At 35.0% G+C, this 22,195-nt stretch overlaps 1 protein-coding gene across 1 annotated transcript in view; it reads right to left on the bottom strand.

The window, feature by feature from the left end:
• Positions 1-2,504: 2,504 nt before the first annotated feature.
• Positions 2,505-22,195, bottom strand: part of TSNAX (translin associated factor X) — a 38,828-nt gene continuing 19,137 nt past the window's right edge. Inside the window, exons 5-6 of the mRNA XM_012738221.3 lie at positions 8,556-8,683; positions 2,505-4,697 (exon numbers count right to left, since the gene is read on the bottom strand). Of these exons, the coding sequence (XP_012593675.1) occupies positions 4,320-4,697; positions 8,556-8,683 (506 nt within the window). The 3' untranslated portion in view covers positions 2,505-4,319. The remainder of the gene's footprint in view (positions 4,698-8,555; positions 8,684-22,195) is intronic.

Raw genomic sequence — 22,195 nt, 5'->3', positions numbered from 1 at the left:
TTCCTTTGTATTTGTTTTGGTCTCTATTTCATTTCGTTTTGCTGATCTTTGTTATTTTTTTCTTCTGCTAACTTTGGGTTTGGTTTGTTCTTGTTTTTCTAGTATCTTTAAGTGCAATGTTAGGTTGTTAATTTGTGATTTATCTACTTCATTGATGTGGATATTTAATGCTATAAACTTTCCTCTTAGCATTGCTTTTGTTTTATCTCATAGGTTTTGCTATGCTGTTTTCATTTTCATTCATTTCAAAACATTTAATTTCTGTCTTTTTCCATTGTCATAGTGATCGTTCAGAAGAACATTGTTTAATTTCTATGTATTTACATAGTTCCATCCTTTTTTTTTTTTTTTTTTCCCTAGAGACAGAGTCCCACTCTGTCACCCAGGCTGCACTTCAGTGCAGTGGCATATTCAGTGATCACAGTTCTCTGCAGCCTCAAATTCCTGGGCTCAAACAATTCTCCTGCCTCAGCCTCCTGAGTAGCTGGGACTACAGGTGTGCACCACCATGCCTGGGCTCTGTTGATTTCAAGCATTATTCCATTGTGGTCTGAGAAGACACTTGGTATGATTTTGATTTTCAAAATTTGTTAGGACTTGTTTTGCGGCCTAACATGTGGTCTATCTTTGAGAATGTTTCATGTGCTAGTGAAAAGAATATATATTCTGTTGTTGTTGGATAGAATGTCCTGTAAATGCCTGTTGCGTTAATTTAGTCTAAAGTCCAATTTAAATCCAATGTTTCTTTGACGCTTTTCTATCTCAATGATGTCTAGTGCTGTGAGTGGGGTGTTGAGGTCTCCTACTATTATTGTATTGCTGTTTCTTTAGTTCTAGTAATATTTGTTTCGTGAATTTGGGTGCTCTACATTGGGTGCATATATGTTTAGTATTGTTATATCCTTATATCCTCTTATTGATCACTTTATCATTATATAATAATTTTGTCTTTATTTTATTTATTTTTTTTTTACTGTTTCTGTTTTAAACTCTGTTTTATTTAATATAAATGTAGCCATTCCTGCTCACTTTTGGTTTCCATCTGCATGGAATATCTTTCTCCACTTCTTAATTTTTAGTCTGTGTGTCTTTATGGTTAAGGTGAGTTTCTTGAAAGCAGGATATAGCCAGAGCATTTTTTAAAATCTATTCTACCAATCTATATCTTTTAAGTGGAGCATTTAACTCATTTATAGAGTTTATATTGACATATAATGTTTTCTAGTTGTTTTATGAATTTTTTCTTTCCCTTTTTTCTCCTTTTTGCTTTCATGGTTTGATGAAATTCAGTCATGTTGTCATTTGATTTCTTTCTCTTCCTCCTTTGTGTAGTTGTTATATAAGACCTGTAAGTTTTAGATTTTTGGTGTTTTTATGATGGTGAATATCAACTTTTTGTTCTCATGTTTAAGACTTGATTGAGCATTTCCTGTAGGGCTGATCTAGTAATGAAGAATTGCCAAAGCATTTGCTTGTCTGGGAAAGACATTGTTTCTCTTTCATTCATGAAGGTTATTCTGGAAGGATATAAAATTCTTGGCTGACAGTTTTTTTCTTTTAGCACTCTGAAAATGCTATCCAATTCTCTTCTGGCCTGTAAAGTCTATGATGAGAAAAGTCTGCTGTTAGTCCTATGGGGTTTCATTTATAGGTGACTAGATGCTTTTCTCTTGCTAATTTTTAAATTCTTTCACTTTGACTTCAGACATTCTGAATATAATTTGCCGTGGTAAAGTCCTTTTTGCAATATATTTGACTGAGGATTGCTGGGCCTCCTTTATCTACCTTTGTAGATAGGGCCTCCTTTATCTACCTCTGTCTTTGTCTGACTAAATTATTGAAAAGACCTGTCTTCAAGTTTTGAGATTCATTCTTCTGCTTAGTCTAGTCAATTATCAAAGGTTTTAAAATATATTTTATATTCCCTTAAATGAGTTTTTTAGTTATAGAATTTTTTGGTTTTTTTAAGGCATCTATCTCCTTGGTAAATTTTTCATTCATATCCTGAATTTTCTGATTTCTTTGTATTGGTTTCACATCTCTCCTTTGTCTCAATAAGCTTCTTTAAAATAAATATTTTGAATTTTTTGGTGTTTTGAGTTCTTTTTGTTTGGGATCTATTGCTGGACAATTGTTGTAGTCCTTTGGTCATATTTCCTTGCTTTTCCATTTTTCCTGTGTCCTTCTGTAGATATCTGTACATCTAGTACAGCAGTCACTTCTTCCAATTTCTTGAAATTGCTTTAATAGGGAGGAATATTTTCCTGAAGATCTATATTTGCTGTTGTTTGAATACGACACTTTGGCTTTGATTTTGGGTGCCTGTGCCAGTGTTATTTTTATGTGATTTCTTCAGCAGTACACAGGGTCAGTGGTATCTGTGATTTCCTAAATGGTTTGGGGCAGCAGTCCCCAACTTTTTGGCACCGGAGGCCATTTTCATGGAAGACAATTTTTCCACAGACCAGGGTGAGGGGGGATGGTTTCAGGATGATTCAATCACATTACATTTATTGTGTACTTTATTTCTATTATTATTACATTGTAATATATAATGAAATAATTATACAACTCACCATCATGCAGAATCAGTGGGAGCCCTGAGCTTGTTTTCCTGCAACTAATGTCACTGCTGATCTGACAGGAGGTGGAAACAAAGGACTGTGTGTCCTTGATGACATCACCGAGGTCCTGAGTTAACCAACCTGAAAACCCTCCCTTTCTCCGGACTGACTTTAAGAAATAATAAATCTCCATATTAAGCTAGTCTATATTAAGGTTTTCTGTTTCAACCAAAAACTCTATAATAGTTTTATTATTTCTCAACAAGATCAAACAATAAACTACTGTATTATAATAATTTATTCAAAAGACTTCAGTTTTAAACATCTATAAAACATTCAGCATTTCATTATTTCTTTACTTTTAACATTATAAATGTAAGCAGAAGAACAAAAACTATGTAATAAGACTGACTATATTTCAGCAGTGTATCTTAGAAGAGGGAAACCAAAAAACCCACCATCATCAACAAATAAACAAACATACTTTATTAGGCATGTCTATGTTTTATTTTCTTTTAGGTGATATTTTTTGGAAAATTACATTTTCAAGCAATCAGTCCTTACAAACAGAGCTAACCTTTCCAAAAATAAAATACAGTATCTAGATTCTCAAAACTCACAAAACCAACTGAAAATGTCTGGTTATCAACAAATAGTGTCATGCTCAAGTCAGTTTCACATCAAAGTAACAATCTATAACTAATTTCAATACTCAAATTCCAATTCTAAATATTACTACAGACTACCACTGTTATTCTCAACTGTACTGACAATTGTCTTATTGCTGAATTGTACATTATAAATTGTCTTTGGCAATTTTTATTTATCAATTACCACCACAGGACACCTATAAAGATTTGTATTAACTTAATATTTCAAAACTTCATTATTTAAATGTAATTTGTAATAGATGCTAGAATAGGAAAGCCTCTGAACATGCCTAATAATGAAAAAAAATCACTAAATAATCACTACTAAAAGCTTTTCAGTTTTATGTACAAGTATATAATTCAACTCAACTAACTTTACCAGTGAAAATATTACAGTGTTCCCTCCTATTCTCTTTAAGATCTTCTGTGGTAAAGGACAAAAAATAAATGGAGAAAGTAACATCTGGGTATCTGTCCATTTTTCTGGAAGGTTGTTTCTTATAAATTTAAAATGGCCTAAAATTGACCAGACTATAATATTTATTTTCACTATAATACCTCATAAACTTGTACTTAAAGTATATTGACAGCTTATTAATTTTTAATTCTTGTTCCATGGAATAAGCCTATTTGAGAGGCTTGGTACAACAGTAACAAGAAATTTAAACTAGAACCTCGAGTCCAGAAATTTAACTAAAAAATCTTTTCTATATATAATAAAATCATCAACTTAAATTATAAATGGCTTCTACTAAAAATTACCACTCAAAAATTCACAAAAAGTAAATTAAAACAGATATGGCAGAAAGTGCACTCTGAAGTATGTATTATATTCACATTACAAAGATAAATGATGAGGGTTAACCAGCAAAAATTCAAATAGGTATATAGGCAAACATTCGTATGCAAATTTCCATGAATAAGATATAACAAATGATTCATTTGGATAATTTTATGTACAGCTTATATACACTTTAAAACAAGTAAAACTGAGAACGATTCTATGTAAAAGCCACAATAAAGTCAAATGAAATACGAAATAACAGTCATACAAATTGGTCTCTCTTAGGAGTTCTCAGAAGAATAGTAACTGGGAAACATTATTCTAAGAAATGCCCTCTTCTTGATCAATCATATCTGTTTTAACTGAAAACACATCTGCCAGCATATGTTTTGGAATTTCTGAACCTCTGACTTTCAAAGCATAACAAGCATTCTCCACTTTGGCCAGACTTTGTTTCAAGGTATATAGCTTCTTAGAAACCTCATATGGTCCAGTGTTGCCAATGAATGAAAATCCATCATAAACCTGACGTAAAAATTGGCTCACTTCAAAGGGGGTATCAATGTCCCCATTCCCCACACTGTTAATACACATCCGCATCAATTCTCCAGTTAAATCAGCCACTCCCAGAAGGTAATCGACAGGTGTGATTTTCAGCCTCCAAGTGCCAAACTGCTTATCTTGTGCATCAGAGGAGGGCTGGTAAAACAAAACAAAAAACACACACACAAAGAAAATACACTGTGAAAAAGAGTGAATATTGCATGTATAAACTACAAAATCAATAGCAGATCACACTAATCTTCTTTAATAATCTATTTTGCTTAATGATCATTTGAGTGTTACAAGAGGAAATCTACACCCTCAGTAGGCAGTTAAACCCGATCAGATGACTTCAAGATGCTTTTGAAATCTAATACTGTACCATCTTAAAACCAACTATTTCCAACTTCACTTGACATACAAGATGAAAACATTCTTAAACAAGGCTTAATGGCTTTATTGCATGACAATGACTTATTTAAATGACAAATAACAAGGCCCTCCAGATTTGTGAGCCTAAGTCACTTAGTCCCTTTCTGACCTCTTACCTTTCCCTACTCAGGACTGACCATCACAATTTATTACTCTCTCACTGCATCCTCGATTGCCTTAGACTCTTGTATTTCCTACTACACCTGCCCAACACAAACAGAATCCTGAATCAATACTAAAATCTACTCGTTAGTGCTTTATTCAGATGGCTGAGAACCAGAGTTAAAAACAGTAACCACAACTACACAGAGTTTGGACTGCTACAAATTACTCACTAATCCTTTTACTTATTCTTAGATGACAATTCTCTCTCCACTCTCTTCACACACTATTCCAAACCTTCACCACTCTCCTTAGTCCCCTACTCAATCCCAAACCCTTTCACTTTCCATAGACAACCTTGCCTAATTTCACTGACCTGCTCTTTGGCCAGATCACCTAGCATAATCTCACAATTACCTTTATCTCTACCAAAAAAACACACAAAAAAACTTATTTACATCCATGTCCATCTTTACCTTCTATCCTCCAGTCTCAGATGATGAGTTGTCCCTCCTCTTGTTTGAGGTTAACTCTTCCAAATGACCTTGACCCATCTCCTCCCACCTCTTCCAGGACCTTGCTTCATAAGGTGTATGCCCTTGGGCAAGTTATTTCATCTCTCTAAACCTCAGTTTCCTCATCTGTAAAATGGGATAACAGTACCTACCTCAGAGGTTTATTTTAAGGATTAAATGAGATAACATTTACCAAGTTGTTGGCACAATGCCCAACACAAAGTAAATACTCAATAAATGTTAGCCGCTATCATCATCACCATCATCATGTAAATCTCCTCTCTCCACATTAATCTCTATTGGATTCTTTCTGGTAGAGACAACGTCTAAATTATTATTAACAGATTGAATGTTTAAAACACTAGGTGAAGCTGCTATTACATCACAGGACATTTTAAGCAAGGAGAAATGCAAAGGTGTGCAGTTAAGAACTGTGTTATGTTTTTGAGGAACTAGTGAGGTATTTCTTTTGAGTAAAGTAAGGAGTAGTACAGGATGAGACTAGGAAGATAGTTTTATTAGGATCACTCTGGTTGCTGTGTATCCAATATGTGAATCCTAATAGTGTTTGAACTCTTCAAAGACCATCTGGTCCAATACCCTCATCATACAGCATATGAACTGAGGTCCAAGAATCATCATAGGTAATATAGCTAGCACTGGCACTGCACGTGTCTATTCTGTTTTTCTGTATGTTTGAAATTTTCCATAATAAAAGGGTGTTTTTTTAAATTAAATTTAATGGTTTTGACAATATTCTCAACAGGCACATCAGAACAAAATGCCTTTCCTTACCAAATACCCACAAATTTTAGCACCAAGAATCAAGAATCTTTAGCACTAAAAGGAAAAATTACTTATGAATGTGGTCTTTATCTGAGACGTGTACACAGATATCACAGAACCATAATCTTGGAATAATTTAGTACCTAAATCCTGAAAACAATAGATTAACTCTTGGCTTTCTAGCCTCTTTCCCAATATTTTCATTTTCATTTAGAGGAAACTTGAAAGGAAGATGTGGTAACCTCCCTAATGTTATTTAAGAAGCAGGTTCAAATAGGCTTAACTTTATTTCTTTCTATAATTCAATCTATACTAGATAAAAAATATGAAGACATTTTACTTCTCAAAATGAATGCTTCCTTAATAAACTTCATATAATTTAAAAAGTTGAGAAAATACATAGCTTCCTTAAAGTTACACTTGCCATGCAAAATTAGTCTTACTTTGTATTAACATTTTAGTTGAAATTTAAGAAAATATTATTTCTATGGCTTCTTCTACCTCCTGCCTACCTATCCTGAATCCTTGTTTTAAAACATAATTTCAAAAAAGAAAAAAAAGGAAATATACAAAATATAAAAAAAGGGAAAAAATTACTTAATTTTATCTTTAAGTATATTGGTATCAAATATTCAATATAAGCTTGACTTACTGAATGTTTTATCTTGAAACTCAGAAGGAAAAAAATAGTATTTGTTTAAAAGTCAAACTGCAAAAGTATCCTTTTTTTTTAATTTCAGCATATTTTGGGGGTACAAATGTTTAGGTTATATATACATTGCTCCTGCCCCCCCAACCCCTGGAGTCAGAGCTTCAAGCGTGTCCATCTCCCAGATGGTGCCCATGACACTCATTATGTATGTATATATCCATCCCCTCCTCCCCTCCCAGCTGCCCGATACTTGATGAATGTTATTCCTATATGTGCATTTAGGTGATCAGTTAAAACCAGTTTGATGGTGAGTACATGTGGTGCTTATTTTCTCATTCTTGGGATCCTTCACTTAGTAGAATGGATTCCAGCTCTATCCAGGATAATACAAGAGGTGCTGTATCACCATTGTTTCTTGTAGCTGAATAGTACTCCATGGTACACAAATACCACATTTTATTAATCCACTCATGTATTGAAGGGCACTTGGGTTGTTTCCACATCTTTGCAACTGTGAATTGTGCTAATGTAAACATTCGAGTGCAGATGTCTTTTTTATAGAATGTCTTTTGTTCTTTTGGGTAGATGCCCAGTAATGGGATTGCTGGATCAAATGGTAGATCTACTTGTATCTCCATATTGCTTTCCACAGAGGTTGCACTAGTTTGCAGTCCCACCAGCAGTGTATGAGTGTTCCTATCTCTCAGTATTCACACCAACATTTTTTGTTTTGGGACTTTTTGATAAAGGCCATTCTCACTGGGGGATAAGTGGTATCTCATTGTGGTTTCAATTTGCATTTCCCTCTTTTTCTTAATTCAAAACAGTGACATAAATTTCAGACATGAAATAATCAGCATTATGATTTAAGTGATAAACAGAACAGTCCTCACTATATAATAACTACTTTATAACAACGAACTACTGAGCACTTGTGTGTCAAGCGCTACACATTGCCTAATTAAAAATCTGTAATTCAAATCCTCTGAAACAACCCTTTGAGGTAGGTACCGGATGCAAGGGCTTCCTGGGGCACACTTTGAGAAGCACTGGCAGACTGGGAATGGGCACAAACCTGGATCCAAAATACCTGGTTTCAAATCTTACCTATGCCAACTTTTTAGTTGTGTGGCTTCTGATAAGTTACTTAAACTCTCTAAAAGCCTGTTTCTTTCTCTGTAAAACTGGGGTAATAATTCTTACCTTGTGAGGTTAATAAAAGGATTAAATATTAAACAAGACAGTGCTTATAAAGGGCACATAAAAAATACATAGTAAAACCAAACAAGGACTTAATCACTCAATAGTGCTTAAGGTAAAGAGCATTACTTTCCCTAATACATCCATAGTTATTCTTGTTCTATCCACTAACTGAAATATTTAAAAGACTATTTCTCTAGAATCTATGAAATCACACTTTAGAAAAACTATTCCCATCTCAATCTTGTTAGCATTACAAGTCAGTAAATCTCCTACAATCGTTATGCTGTTAAATTATCTATGTGAAATATGATTTTAAATTCTCACCGTCTTATTTTCTTTCCCATTGTCTTCAGTTGTAAATATCAATTGTTTATTAATTTCATCCATACTGATTAATGATCGTGTTTTGATAAAGTGTTGAAAAGAAACAGCTTCCACATATTCCTGCAGTCCTGAAAAACCAACCAAGAAAATTATTAAGAATAAGCACTACTTATTAGTAAGAATGGCATAATAAAAATCTTCAAATTGATCATCACCTAAGTTCAACAAAAGTTTAATGGATGCCTACTGTGATGCCAACACTAGACTAGATACTTAGAATAACATGCGGATAGTCGGTAGGGACTAGCGCTGGACACGGCAAACATATCTGTGACAGCTCAAATATATTGTTTCTTCCTTCTACTTCATGAGTCATTAGTCTTAAAAATCTACTTTTTCCTACAGAGAAATATCAAAGATTTTTTATAAAAATGTTTTAAGAATTTAAGAAAAGGCTATTCCATAGGCTTTAACAGAAACTATATAGATTATTTTTTGCCTCCTTAAGCAGCAAAATAATGATTCACTCAAATTAAGACACAAAATTAAGGATTATTGGGATTTTTTTTTAAGAGACAGGGTCTCACTCTGTCGGCCAGGCTGCAATGCAGTGGTGATTATAGCTCACTGTAACCTTGAACTCCTAGGTTCGAACATGGATCTTTCTTAAAATGTTAATAGGCAAAGTCATCTTAAACAATGTAGATTAAAATGTCAAAATATAAAATACTGTTTATCTCTTCATACTTCAAAATGGATCTAAGAAGAATATACAACTTCTTTCTGCTTTAGCATTTCACATTAAAAAAGAAAAACCTAATAAGCAGTACAATTTCGTGCCAGGTGTAAATTCTAAAAAAAAAAAAAAAAAAAAAAATCACACTTGAATCAAAAGTAAATTTTGGTGAAGATGAAAATAGTACTATAAATATTTTTCAAGTATTTTAAAATAACTAAATTCTATGGCCACAATTTTCAATATTGTTTTATTATGCCTTAATCTACAAGAGTGATAGGGAAAAAGTATTTCTTAAAATAATTATTATTATTGTCAGGTTAAGAAACTTCGTTTTTTTGCAGGCTTTGTTGTAAAAATAACAAGAGAATAAATTTCTGATCATGGAAAGAAAACTCAGAACTTAATAGGATCATCAGTATTTAAGTTGTCTCTCTGCTACTTACACATGTCCCATTATCTAACACTACAAATGAAGTTTGACAGCAACAGTGTTGTACAGGCTGACAGCTATAGTATCGTCATGTCAAATGCCATGCAAGCATCAAGGATATAAAGGGAAATGGATGACCCAGTTTTGACAGTGCTAAAAGGAAAGTTGGCTAAATGATAATATTCTGACCCATTTGAGCTACAAATGATGTCCAAGTACATGTCAGAAAATAGGTGCCTTCAGCTACCAGAAGAAGAAAACTGATACAAAAGGATAATTTGCTTCATTAACCATAACACACTGAGAAATTAAATATTAACAAGGTTGAGTTTAACAAAACGGATAACATCGTTTACATTTATAACCAAAAATATTTTTGTAAATTTTCAGTATGATTTAGGTGACACTACCCAGTTCCCTTCCCTAAAGAATATCTGTATTTCTCATTTCCTTCCAGACATACTTCACACATAAAAATGCAAACAGCAAAATTTAAGGATCAATAATCATATAATCACTTCTCTATATATGCTCTAGTGTGGTTTTAGCCTCTTATGAATGAGCCAAACAAGATATGCACAAAGATTTATGCACAAGGATGCTCGTCATTGCAGCAAAAAATGGAAAAAACTTAAAAGACCAATACTTAGCATGCCACTTGTCAATTTATTCTCTGTTAGCTCCATTATCTCAGATATATTAGAAGTGGAACCTTAAAACATTTCTCCTATGACAGCTGGCAACATGTTAAGCTTTGTTGGTACAGGGTGCTAGGTGCTCAAGCAACAGTAAGAGAGGAAAGAGCTCTCTTCCTGGTTCTGGTGTGCCACTCTTAGCAGCCTTCTAAGTGTGGGGTAGCTAGCACCTCGGGGTGCCCAGCAGCATGTGGCTTCTCCCTTGGGGCAGCTTCCTTTATACTTCAGAGAGTGGCTTCCCAGTGAGCCACCTTCTTGGGTGGAGATTTCCATACCATGTTGCCTCCCCATGAACAGCTTCCCAGAGAGTTTCAACAGTGCAACCCCTCAGTAAACACCTCTGCCACCCAATGGACCATGCCCACACCTCTCCAAAAAGGTCTGGATCTTACCTTGTGAGGAGTAATGGCTGTTCATTCTATCTGATATTTCTGTACTCTTTAAAGTTCTCTTTTCCTCTTATTAGATAATCCTCTACATGGTTAATAATTCTTTACATTAAATTTTCCCTGTTCAAATTTCTATGTAGTTCTGTTTCCTGTTTGGACCTTGATGAATACAATAGGAAATTAAATAATGGTATTTCCCCTTCAGCCCTATCACCTAGAGAAAGTGCTCCATCTTCTGAGACTGGTCATTGTACTAGGCTCAGGATAAAGATACAATCCCAGCAGGAAGCTTAACATGCATTCTCCCTTCAATGTATGGGGTGTTCCACCTTATGCTCACTACCGATGCTTACCGTCAACACTGAAACATATGCTCTCCCAACACTGACCCTATCTTTCTATTGCCCCATCTCTCTGCTCCCTTTCAGAGCTCAATTTCTTGAAGTAGCTGGCTACAACACTTCCTCAACACCTTCATCTCACACTTCTCAGCCTACTTCATTCAGTCTAGCTTGAACCCATCTCTACACCAAAACTGCTCTCATTAAGATTACCAAACTAAGTAAGTCTAGTGGACATTTTTTCAGTCTTAATCTTAGCAGCATTCAGCATTTTTAACCACTTTCTCCCTCTTTAAACAAGCTTTCCTTTGATTCCTTTGACAGCATTATCTCCTGGTTTCTCATTTTTCTACTTCTCTGGCCATGCCCTCTTAGTCCCCACCTCTATTAGTCCTCGGTTCTCTCAAGTTCATCTACACTTGATTTCAATTAATCCCGCTGTGCCCAAACTTCACATCTTTGGCTTAGAGTCACATGTATTCAAATGTACACTTGATATCCTGTCAGAGATACCTCACAGTCAACATGTCCAACAATGAACTCACAATCTTCCTTCCAAACCTGGTCCTCTTAACCCTTTGCACTGGCTTGCTTTTTTCTCGATTCTTTTATTCTACTCGGGATTTAATTTTTTAAATACCCCAGATTTTACAAAGCGCGGCAGTAGAATAAAAAACTGGAGTTTCTTTTCATACAAACTTATTTATTTGGATTTTTTTATACTTCAAATTATTGATACAGTCAAAGAGTAATTTTAATCTCTATAATTTTTGCTAACCATGTCGAGTCACACTCAACATCCACGTGCAAAGGGTTAAGTTTTGCCAATTCTAAGTGCCTCCTGTTCTTCTCCCCATCCATTCTTCGCATCTCTTTTCATTCATCACCACACTGCAGACAGTTTACCTTTTTAATTATAACTATGACCACATCATTCCCCTGTTTAAAGTCCAAACTGCTTCCGGTGGCTCTTACAATACAGGACAAAATCATTAATATGACTTTTAAGATCCTGCTTAATTATACCCCCACCTACAATATCAGCCTCAATTCATACTACAGTCAAGTCATAACTCACAAAGGATTACATTTCCAAGATGGGTACATAAACCTGTATCTGTACAATGTAAGAACTGCTCTTAAAATCCTTTAAAAGTACAAGGCTTCTATGCACCCTATAATATGATTTTTTCCTACGGTTATAATATATGTCACTACTTCTTCAATACAGGCATCTGTCTCTTAATGATAGGGACACATTCTGAGAAATGCATCATTGGGCAATTTCATTGTGTGAACATCAGAGTGGACTGACCTAAACCCAGATGGTTTAGCCTTCTACACACCTAGGCTATAAGATACAGTCTATTGCTCCTAGGCCACAAACCAGTACAGCATGTTACTCTATTGAATTCTGTAGGTGGCCGTAACATAATGGTTAAGTATTTGCGTATCTAAACATATCTAAATATAGATATTTATGCTATAACATAGAGAAAGTTCAAGGACCTGGCCCAAAACACTGAAAATCATTTTTGGTCACATGTGTAAAAGGATGTTTAAACAAGTTATGTTTCAACTTGATAAAAAGGACATCCGCTATTTTCCGTGAATAATCCCCAAGGTGAAAATTTTCAACCTACTGCCATATTCCATCAAACAATGCCTTCCCCTTCTGCCTTTGCCTTGGATGAAATCCAATTAGAATTATTTACACAATCAGCTGCCAGTAAAAGAGAAGTCTGTAGGTTGCTTTTTATGTAATTTGTTATTTTCCTCCTGTTCTCCTATTAAAACATACACAGGGAAAACCCAATTTAAGAGTTCTGATTATATCCAGTCCACCTCTCCATCAAAAACCATATATAAAGTCAAACAGTTAAGACAAAGATTTCATAATAAATTCATATTCACATGTTTCAACTTTGTTTCTGGGCTTTTAATGCTTTTTTAGAAAATTATTTACCATATAACTCAACAATTCTGCTCCTAAGTATACACCCAAGAGAATAAAAGCAGATGTTCACACACAGACTTGTAGGCAAATGTTAATAGCAGTATTTTTCACAACAGCCAAAAAATGGAAACAACCTATCTATCAATTGATGAATAAACAAACTGGTATATCCATACAATAGACTGTGATTCAGTCATAAAAAGGAATCAAGTACTAAGACATGCTATGACCTAGATGAACCTTGAAAATAATATTAGGTGAAGTCAGACACAAAAGGCCACATATTGTATGATTCTATTTATATGTGATGTCTAGAATTGACAAATCCACAGAGACAGAAAAGTAAAATAGTAGTTGCTAGGGCTTAGGGGTTTGGGAAGTATGGAGAATAGGAAATGATTGCTAATGGGTAGGGAGTTTCTTTTGGGGACGATGAAATGTTCTGGAAGTAGATAATGATACATGCAAAAACCCTGTGAATATACTAAAAACCACTGAATTGTTCAATTTAAACAGGTTAATCTTATAGTATATAAATTATATTTCAATTTTTAAAAATTGCATACATATAACTGTCTCTAAGAGTAGCACCTGAATTTTAAAACAAGTTAGCTTCACCTGATCATCAAAATGTTAAAATAAAATCAGATCTACGTTTGATTCATAGGCCACTCTGCTAAAAATTTATTTTTTGAATACATTAATTGTACATTGAAAATAAATATATCTACAAACCTTAGCTTTATAATGTACAAGAAAAGAACTTTTATCCAAGGAAGGCAAGTTCTTTTAAATTATCAGGCCCAGAGAGACATTAAAATAAGATAGCAATCACATCCTACTCCCCACTTTCAACCATGTATTTATCTTTGAATCTATTATTTCAAGTGGGTATATATTAACCTAATAATGCTACACTAGACACTATTACCTACACCCTGTAATTTAACAATGTATAGCCAATCACTAATCAAACTTATTTCTGTAAATCAATGAGAATTCCTAACAAACAACTTTGTATCAAGCCCATTCCCTGTCCCCCTTTTTTACTTTTAAAAACCTACAAGAATGGAGCTCATATTCCAGGTTACTTGCGTCTGAGTCTTCTGGGCAGCTGTCCTCACTTTGGCTTAAGTAAATTCTTTAGATTATATTTTGTGCCTAATTATATAAAAATTGTACTTTTCCTTTTAGGTTGACAAGTATATGCCTTATACTACCAACAGTAAAACCTAAATGCAATTCCACTAATTCGGATTTTTTCTGTCTGAGCAGGGATTTTACTTTAGCACTGAAGAGTGTATGTTGAATAAATCAGTGTGGCTGAGTTTTTATCCAAAATGAAAATAAATTTTAGAATTTAGCACAATATTACAGATTAATTCTGCTAAATTCCAGAACAGATAGAACAAATATTTGCTAGTGTCTATGTACCAAACAAAATAAGGAATGCTTTCCATAAACATATTTAATTTTCAAAACAATTCAGGAGGTAGCTATTATTGTTCTACATTAAAGGTGAGAAGGTTGAAATTCAAACAGATTGTACACTTTGTTCCAAGGTTATAGAGCTAAAGAGTATTAGAGCAAACATATAAGCCCAGATCTGTCTAATGGCAAAGTCTATCTCTTTCTACTTCACCTCCCTGAGTAAATATTATCTCTTAAAAGTGGACCTGAACAACTAGAAAAGTTAATGCCAATCTGGGATCTTCTAAAACTGACTTTCCTAATACCAAAGGATCACATTCTCTTCCTATCTCCCTTAATCCTTATGGTAATCCCTTGAACAAATCTTGTCAGCTCTTTTGTCCCTTGTCCCTTGGAGTGATACTTAAAATATTTTAACAGGAATATAAATTATTATATAACTAAATATAAACCCCAAAATCTTTAAAATATTCTTTTATTTTCCTAATACATTAAACTATATTTATTATAAAACTGCTTATCAAATGATATAGAATATAACATATTATCCCCCAAATTGTTCAATAATTCTCAAATCATTTCTTAATTTTCAGATGCTGTTGGTGAGAGCTTTTGTATTTAGTTGCCTCTAGCTCAATGATTCCTTTGCCAGAGCCATGATTTGACAATGAGAACATCATCAAACTCTTCCCGTGACCTCCTCCACTGAAAGGATCAGGTGACTGGGTATCCTGCCAACGTGGAATACTCACAGGCCTGCCGCCATCTCAGCCTTCAGCTCTCTCCACCATTCCTCAAATCTCTACTCATCTCTCCCCCAACCACTGGGAGCAGAAGAGAGTAAAAGAGAAGAAAGGAAGTTTGTGTTGTCACTCACTGGGTGTGTGTGCTGCCCTTTGGTCATTATCACTAAAATTCCCTTCCCCCAGACATCTTTCCTGTGTGCAGAGACTGCCACTCCCCTTTCCCCCAAAGCGTATGCCTCAAATAAAGCAATGCTCCCTGAACCCATCTGATAGATTATTATTACACCCTAAGGAAATATGCTTTTGATGAAATGAAACACCTGTTTATATCCCTGGTCCCCAGTAGAATTCCCAGATCCTATCTGCTTCTCCCTTTAGTACATTTTGGGGTGGGGGGGGTTACAAAAGAAGTCTACAGCTCAGCTGCACAACATAAACCCTTCACCCCCATCCCTGGACTTAACTCAAAAGCAACTGCTCAGTCCCTCTACCCCAAAAAATAACATTTGTAATTTGTCCCCTAGCTGGAGTACACAAACCAACAAGTATCTGTTGTGGACTGAACTGTGTCACCCCAAAAATTCATACGCTAAGGCCCCAACCTCTAGCACCTCAAAATGTGACTGTATTCAGATACGTGATTAAGTTAAAATGAGGCCATTAAAGTGTGCCCTAATCCAATATGACTGGTGACATAAGAAGAGATTAGGACACACAGAGGAACACCAGAGATGTGCGCCCACAAATGTGCCACGTGAAGACACAGGGAAAAGACAGCCATCTGTATGCCATGGAGAGAGACCTCAGGAGAAATCAAACCTGCTGATGCCCTGATCTCTAACTTTAGGCCTCCAGAACTTTAAGAAAATAAATTTGTGTTGTTTAAGCTAGTGGTCCCCAACCTTTTTGGCATCAGGGACGGGTTTCATGGAAGACAATTTTTCCATGGACAGCAAGGGTGTGGGAAAGCTCAGGCGGTGATGCTAGCGGTTGGGAGCAGAGCAGCTCTGTTCCTTCACCCACTGCTCACCTCCTGCTGTGCACACCACCCCCACTTCTCTGTGCCCTGGTCCCTAACAGGCTGCAGACAGGTATTAGACCACAGCCCAGGGTTAGGGACCACCGCTTTAAGCCACCCAGTCTGTGGTATTTTATTGTAGCAGGCCTGTCAAACTAATATACTATTTTGGATCAGTGTATGTTTGGTGTCTAAGATAAACCACAGGTGCTGAAATTTGTATTATTAATTTTATTACTCATCATAGTTAATAATATACTATTTATCAACAGACACAAAAGTATGTATTTTTATTTTAACAACCAAAATGGCCATAATGGTATATCAAATTGAATATCTTGTCCTAATTTTCCCGTCATCCTGCTGCAACTAACGAACAAAAGCCTAACCATGAATTAATCTAACTTTCTGCCTGTATTGCTATACAGAAAGAATTATATTTATTGATCACGTAAACTTTCAAAAATGACTAACAATAACTACTAAATGTTCCTGGGTAAGCTCCTATCCTCACTTCCCTCAGAGTCATTCTTAAATCTCCAGTCTCCCATCAATTTCAAACCATCTCCCTCTTCACCAACCTTTCTTAGCACATGATATGAAAATAGAAGTTACTAACAAGAATTTCCTCAATTCCCTATCTCTATACCTATCCTTAATCCATCTCAGAAGAGGGACTGTCCTCTCATATAAGTTTTGTCAATCTACCTAAGGTCTGGAGCCCACCCTCAAGTCTTGAGGGATCCTATTCCATTAAATATTTCATTCTATTTCCTTTAGTTAAGGTTCTCAGTCTTTGGCTGTTTTCTCACTCTGTCCCAGGAGAGTTCCTGGGATAATTGAATTAATTTATTCGTATCTATAAATTTAACCACAGTTTATAAACTCATAACTGTAAATACAAATGAGACTTGTATGCTATGTTCTCTAGAATCACATATCAAATTACCTCCTACTGGTGCTACCTGGATGCCCCATAATTTACAATTAACCATATCCAAAAACCCACTCTACCTTCCTATTTTATTCTCTTAAAAAATAACATTCCCATTCATCCAGCAGGCCAAACCAGAAACCTAAAGGCTTTCCTAAACTATTCCTCTTCCCCTGTACTTTTTATTAAAACTGTCTTCTAAAAACATGCCATATCCTCACTACTAACACCAAACTGGAGGGCCCTATTCATTTCACACCAAGAATGATCACTATAGCCTCTTTACCTTCCTGACTCTAGCCTCCCTCTAAGTAAAATAGGCTAACGGCATAATAGAAAGCAGAGACTTGAAGATGTCCTAGGTTCAAAAGCCAATTCGGTCTCTTGCTAGCAGTATGAATTAAGGTAAGTTTATTTATGTTACTGTACTCCAATTTTCTCATTTTTAAAATGCAGGCATCTACCTACATAGTAGGGTTCACATAGAATAATGTATTAGGATCTGGTACAAGGGCCCTCAATAACTGTTAGTTAAATTAAACTGGGGAGAACAATTAAAATAAGAATGGCATTAATTTTTGCTAGACAGTACTTTGTGTCTTTAAAGAAAGCAACTGTTTTTTGTTCTTTGGGTTTTGTTTTGTTTTTTTTTCCTTTTCAATGTATTAGCTCACAAATAAAAGAGGCTATTATTTTTCCAAAACATTATCCTAGCTCAACATGTACTGTGATTCTACGATACTTTTTGGTTAGCTAAGAGGTAATAGCAAACCATGTTAATAGAACACTATTTTTTATCCCATTAAGGCATGATATATTAAGACAGTTTGTCAAGGAATAAGGACCTCTCTGACTTGGTGCAGTATGTCTAAAACTGAGTAAGAATAAACTGAATAAACTGTTTATTCTTTTCCATGGTCCCTAGTTAGTCCTATCCTTATCAACTGACAGACCTCAGCTCAAAAGAGTAAGTTTCTCCAATAGGATTTCAAAAAAAAAAATAGGAATGTTCACAGAGGAAAAGAAAAACTGAACTAAAAGATCTTCAAATACTTGGACAGTCTAAGTAATGTGTATCAGACACTCCTCTAGAAAGAATGTTCACAAACTGAGTTTCTTTAACCCAGAAAATGCCTATAAAGAGATTTTATCATGGTCATAGTAGTTACCACAAAAGTTTACAATATAAAATATATACTTACTGGCCGGGCGCGGTGGCTCATGCCTGTAATCCTAGCACTCTGGGAGGCGGGCAGATTGCTCAAGGTCAGGAGTTCGAAACCAGCCTGAGCAAGAGCGAGACCCCGTCTCTACTAAAAATAGAAAGAGATTAATTGGCCAACTAATATATATAGAAAAAATTAGCCGACGCATGCCTGTAGTCCCAGATACTTGGGAGGCTGAGGCAGCAGGACTGCTTGAGCCCAGGAGTTTGAGGTTGCTGTGAGCTAGGCTGACGCCACAGCACTCACTCTAGCCTGGGCAACAAAGTGAGACTCTGTCTCAAAAATAAAAAAAATAAAAATAAAAAAAAGAAGAAAAAATATATACATACACTTACTAAACTCTAATTAAACTAGTCACAGAAAATGTTTACTGAATCATCTCACATTTAAATGTAACCTTAAAGGTATCTATTTCACTTACATGTATACATAAAATTAAAGAAGTATGACAGTCTTTAACCAGATAAAGAATCTGAAATCAAGAGAAAGCCTATGGCTTTGGAGAAAACAGTTGTAGTATAAAACGCTAGATACTAGATATTAGAGAGGAATAATGGTCTAGCTCTGCGGTCCCAGTCCCCAGGCCACAGACCACTAAGGACCAGGCACCCCTGCACCCATGTCCACAGAAAAGCTGTCTTCCATGAAACTTAGGAAGGGGGGGGCACAGCAGGGGGGGTGAGCAAAGCTTCATCTGTATTTATAGCTGATCCCCATTGCTCTGCTCGCATCACCGCCTGAGCTCACCATCCCCCCACCCCTCTCCGTGGAAAAATTGTCTTCCATGAAACCAGTCCCTAGTGCTTAAAAGGTTGGGGACTGCTGGTCTAGCTGCAGAAGGTATATCAGAGTAGATAAAACAGTCAGATTCCAATTTCAATACCACCACTAATCTCATTTACAAAATGAGGTAGTGGGGCTAGAAGTCTTCTAAACCCTCTTTCAATTATAAAATTACTTTCAAATTAGACAACTAAATGCTTTCAAACAAAAGAAAAATCTATTCAGAAAAAAATTTGAATTTATCAACAGGCATATCTGAATTTTCCACTAAATCAAAAGGACATCAAATTGTCCTACCAAGCAGAGAAAAATTAACTATTCATCAAACATATTTTGTTTTCCTTGGCACAGACAAGAGACCGACCATATTTCCCATTCTCTCAGGAAGTCAGGTATGACCATGTGACTATGCCATTTCCAGGGCTGGCCCATAAAATCCTCAGGCACCATCCTCCACCCTTCTCTCTTCCACAATGTATCAGTTACACATCATGCCCTGGCTGATCTTGAGAATCATGAACTGAGAAGAGATAGCAGAATCCCAAGGAGCACAGGTTCCTGAATAACTAAACAGGCAGAGCACACTCAAACCACTACTCACAGCCTGGACTTTAAGGGAGAAAAATATGATTTCTATTTTGCGAAGCCACCTTCAGTAACCAACATCTCTGGCGCTTCTCTCTTAATTTCACTTATAAACAGATAAACTCAATTTTTAGCTATATCTTTCCATTCATTAAATTATTCCCACTATTAATCCAAAGACTTATCGAGATTCCCATCTTAGTTCATTTTTCCAGTGAGCCTTCTCAATTTTGCTAATGCCACTGAATCTCTATCAAATGTCTCTGTACTGTAATAATGAGCTTTAGAATGCTCCTGAATATTAATATTGATCCTATTTCTGCTAGTATATGTAAGAAATAGTCCCTGGATACATGTTTTTCTTTTGGAAGGAACAAAAAGCAGTAAAATAAAAACTTGTGAAAGCAAATCATCAGATAAAGGATATGGCTGAAGAAAAAAAGAAAATCCTTTTTAAAAATAGTTTTATTCTTCATTCTTTCAACATTTATGAAGGATCTATTAAGTGTCTGGGATACATAAAGTGAACAACAAAAACAAAACCTTTGTAGAGACTTGCAGAATCCACATTCTAGTAAGGTGGAGAGAGACAATAAAGAAATATAACAGATAAGGAGATTACATAGTATGTTAGAAGTTGATAAGTGATATGAAAAAAAAAGCAACAATGTGTACTAGGTTTATGAGGAAAATTTTAATATTTGGGTAAGGAAGATAAAGCCTATACTAGGTTAGGTTCTAAAGTCAACAGGCAAATTAAATCCATATGGGAAGACACCAATGACACCACTTACTAACTTATGACCTTGGGTATAATGTCTGTGTGCCTTAATTTCCCCACTTGTGAAGTGGTAAAACCATTATGTATGATTTAGGGGTATTGCAGAAATCTATGAGGTCATGAATATAAAGAACAGTGGCTTAAGAAATATCTCTAACTGGCCTAAAACACCCACTTAACTTGCCATTCACATTCTTGGGTAAAAGAATTAAAACATTATTTAGGGTCTGAACTTAGTTTTGTGCACCAACATGTCTCAAAAAAAGGACAATTTTTATCATTATCAGTGATATAAACTAAAAAAAAAAAAGGAATTTTTTGAGATAAGAGGGCATTCCTCCCCAACTGTTAATATTTCAACAAAAGAAAAAAATAAGACACAAACATTTTTTCAAGTGACTTATTTCAAGTAACTAATTTTTCATTCATTTATTTAATCATCCCTTGAGATAATTTGTAATATACTCTGACAAGAAATGTGTAGAAAACAGACCTAATGTTTTGTTGTTGTTCAATCATTAGGATACTCAATGTTTGGACTCACACAAGGATCCCTTAGGGAAATGCTCTGCGTGCCATGAGCACTATTCTTAATGAGGAAAAGCACAGAACTCCTTTAGTTCAATGCCAGAATTGTTTTATCTTCAAGTCAAAAGAACAACTATTTGGAATAACACCAAAACAAGCATTTAACAATTATAAGCAGCAAGCTATTCATAAGCATCATATTGTTAATGCTAATCTAATTATAAATAACCTTATTTTATCAAATAAAATATCTGTCAGCAAATTTTTAAGTCCCAGATACCTCTTTATTCGACATTGTTCCCTAACTTTAAGAAAAAACATCTTTATTACTTCAATTCAAAGAACCTCATTTTAAAGATTTCTTACAGAAAACTGAGATATAGAGAATCCTTATTTTTTTGATCCATGAGTAGGCAACCTTCAAAGAAAACTTATAAATCATAAAGACCTAAAAGAAACTATGATGTTTATAATAATTCTCAATGATACAGTGAAGTGGAAATCTAAAGGAAGAGAACTCATATTTTGTTAATGCCCTGTCTTTCCAAGAGTACAGTGCTTGCTTCCTGATTTAAGAAACACTTTACAGACTCAATGATATATCTTTTATCTTTTTTCCCTCCATTTCTCTGTTATGTTATAAAGACCAACGTATAGCTTTCTAGGTTTCTTTTGGTTTCCTTTTATGGTCTTTGAACTTAAAACTCTTTCCTTACACCTTACACATTGATGAAAGGACATATAAAATAGAACTACTGGACCCAATACAACAAATTGAGGATGTCCCACTAGATATTTGGGGAACTCTAAGTTGTTAGAATCAGTAGAGCCTAACCATGAACTAATAAGGAATTGAGAAGTTTAATATAAACATGAAAAATATGACATCCCTTTTCACGCATGAAGCACTAACATTATGAGGAAAATACACAAGTTTTTATAAAAATATAAGTTTTAAGCACAGATTGAAGTCAAAAGTGAGAAATACTGTGGTCAGCTTTGACTATTAATTGCCATGAATTTCTGCAAGTTAGGCTTACTGCATGATGTGATAGAA

The sequence above is a fragment of the Microcebus murinus genome, chromosome 19 (genome assembly GCF_040939455.1).
Source record: "Microcebus murinus isolate Inina chromosome 19, M.murinus_Inina_mat1.0, whole genome shotgun sequence".
NCBI lineage: Eukaryota > Metazoa > Chordata > Mammalia > Primates > Cheirogaleidae > Microcebus > Microcebus murinus.
This window is presented reverse-complemented; position numbering and strand designations above follow the sequence as displayed.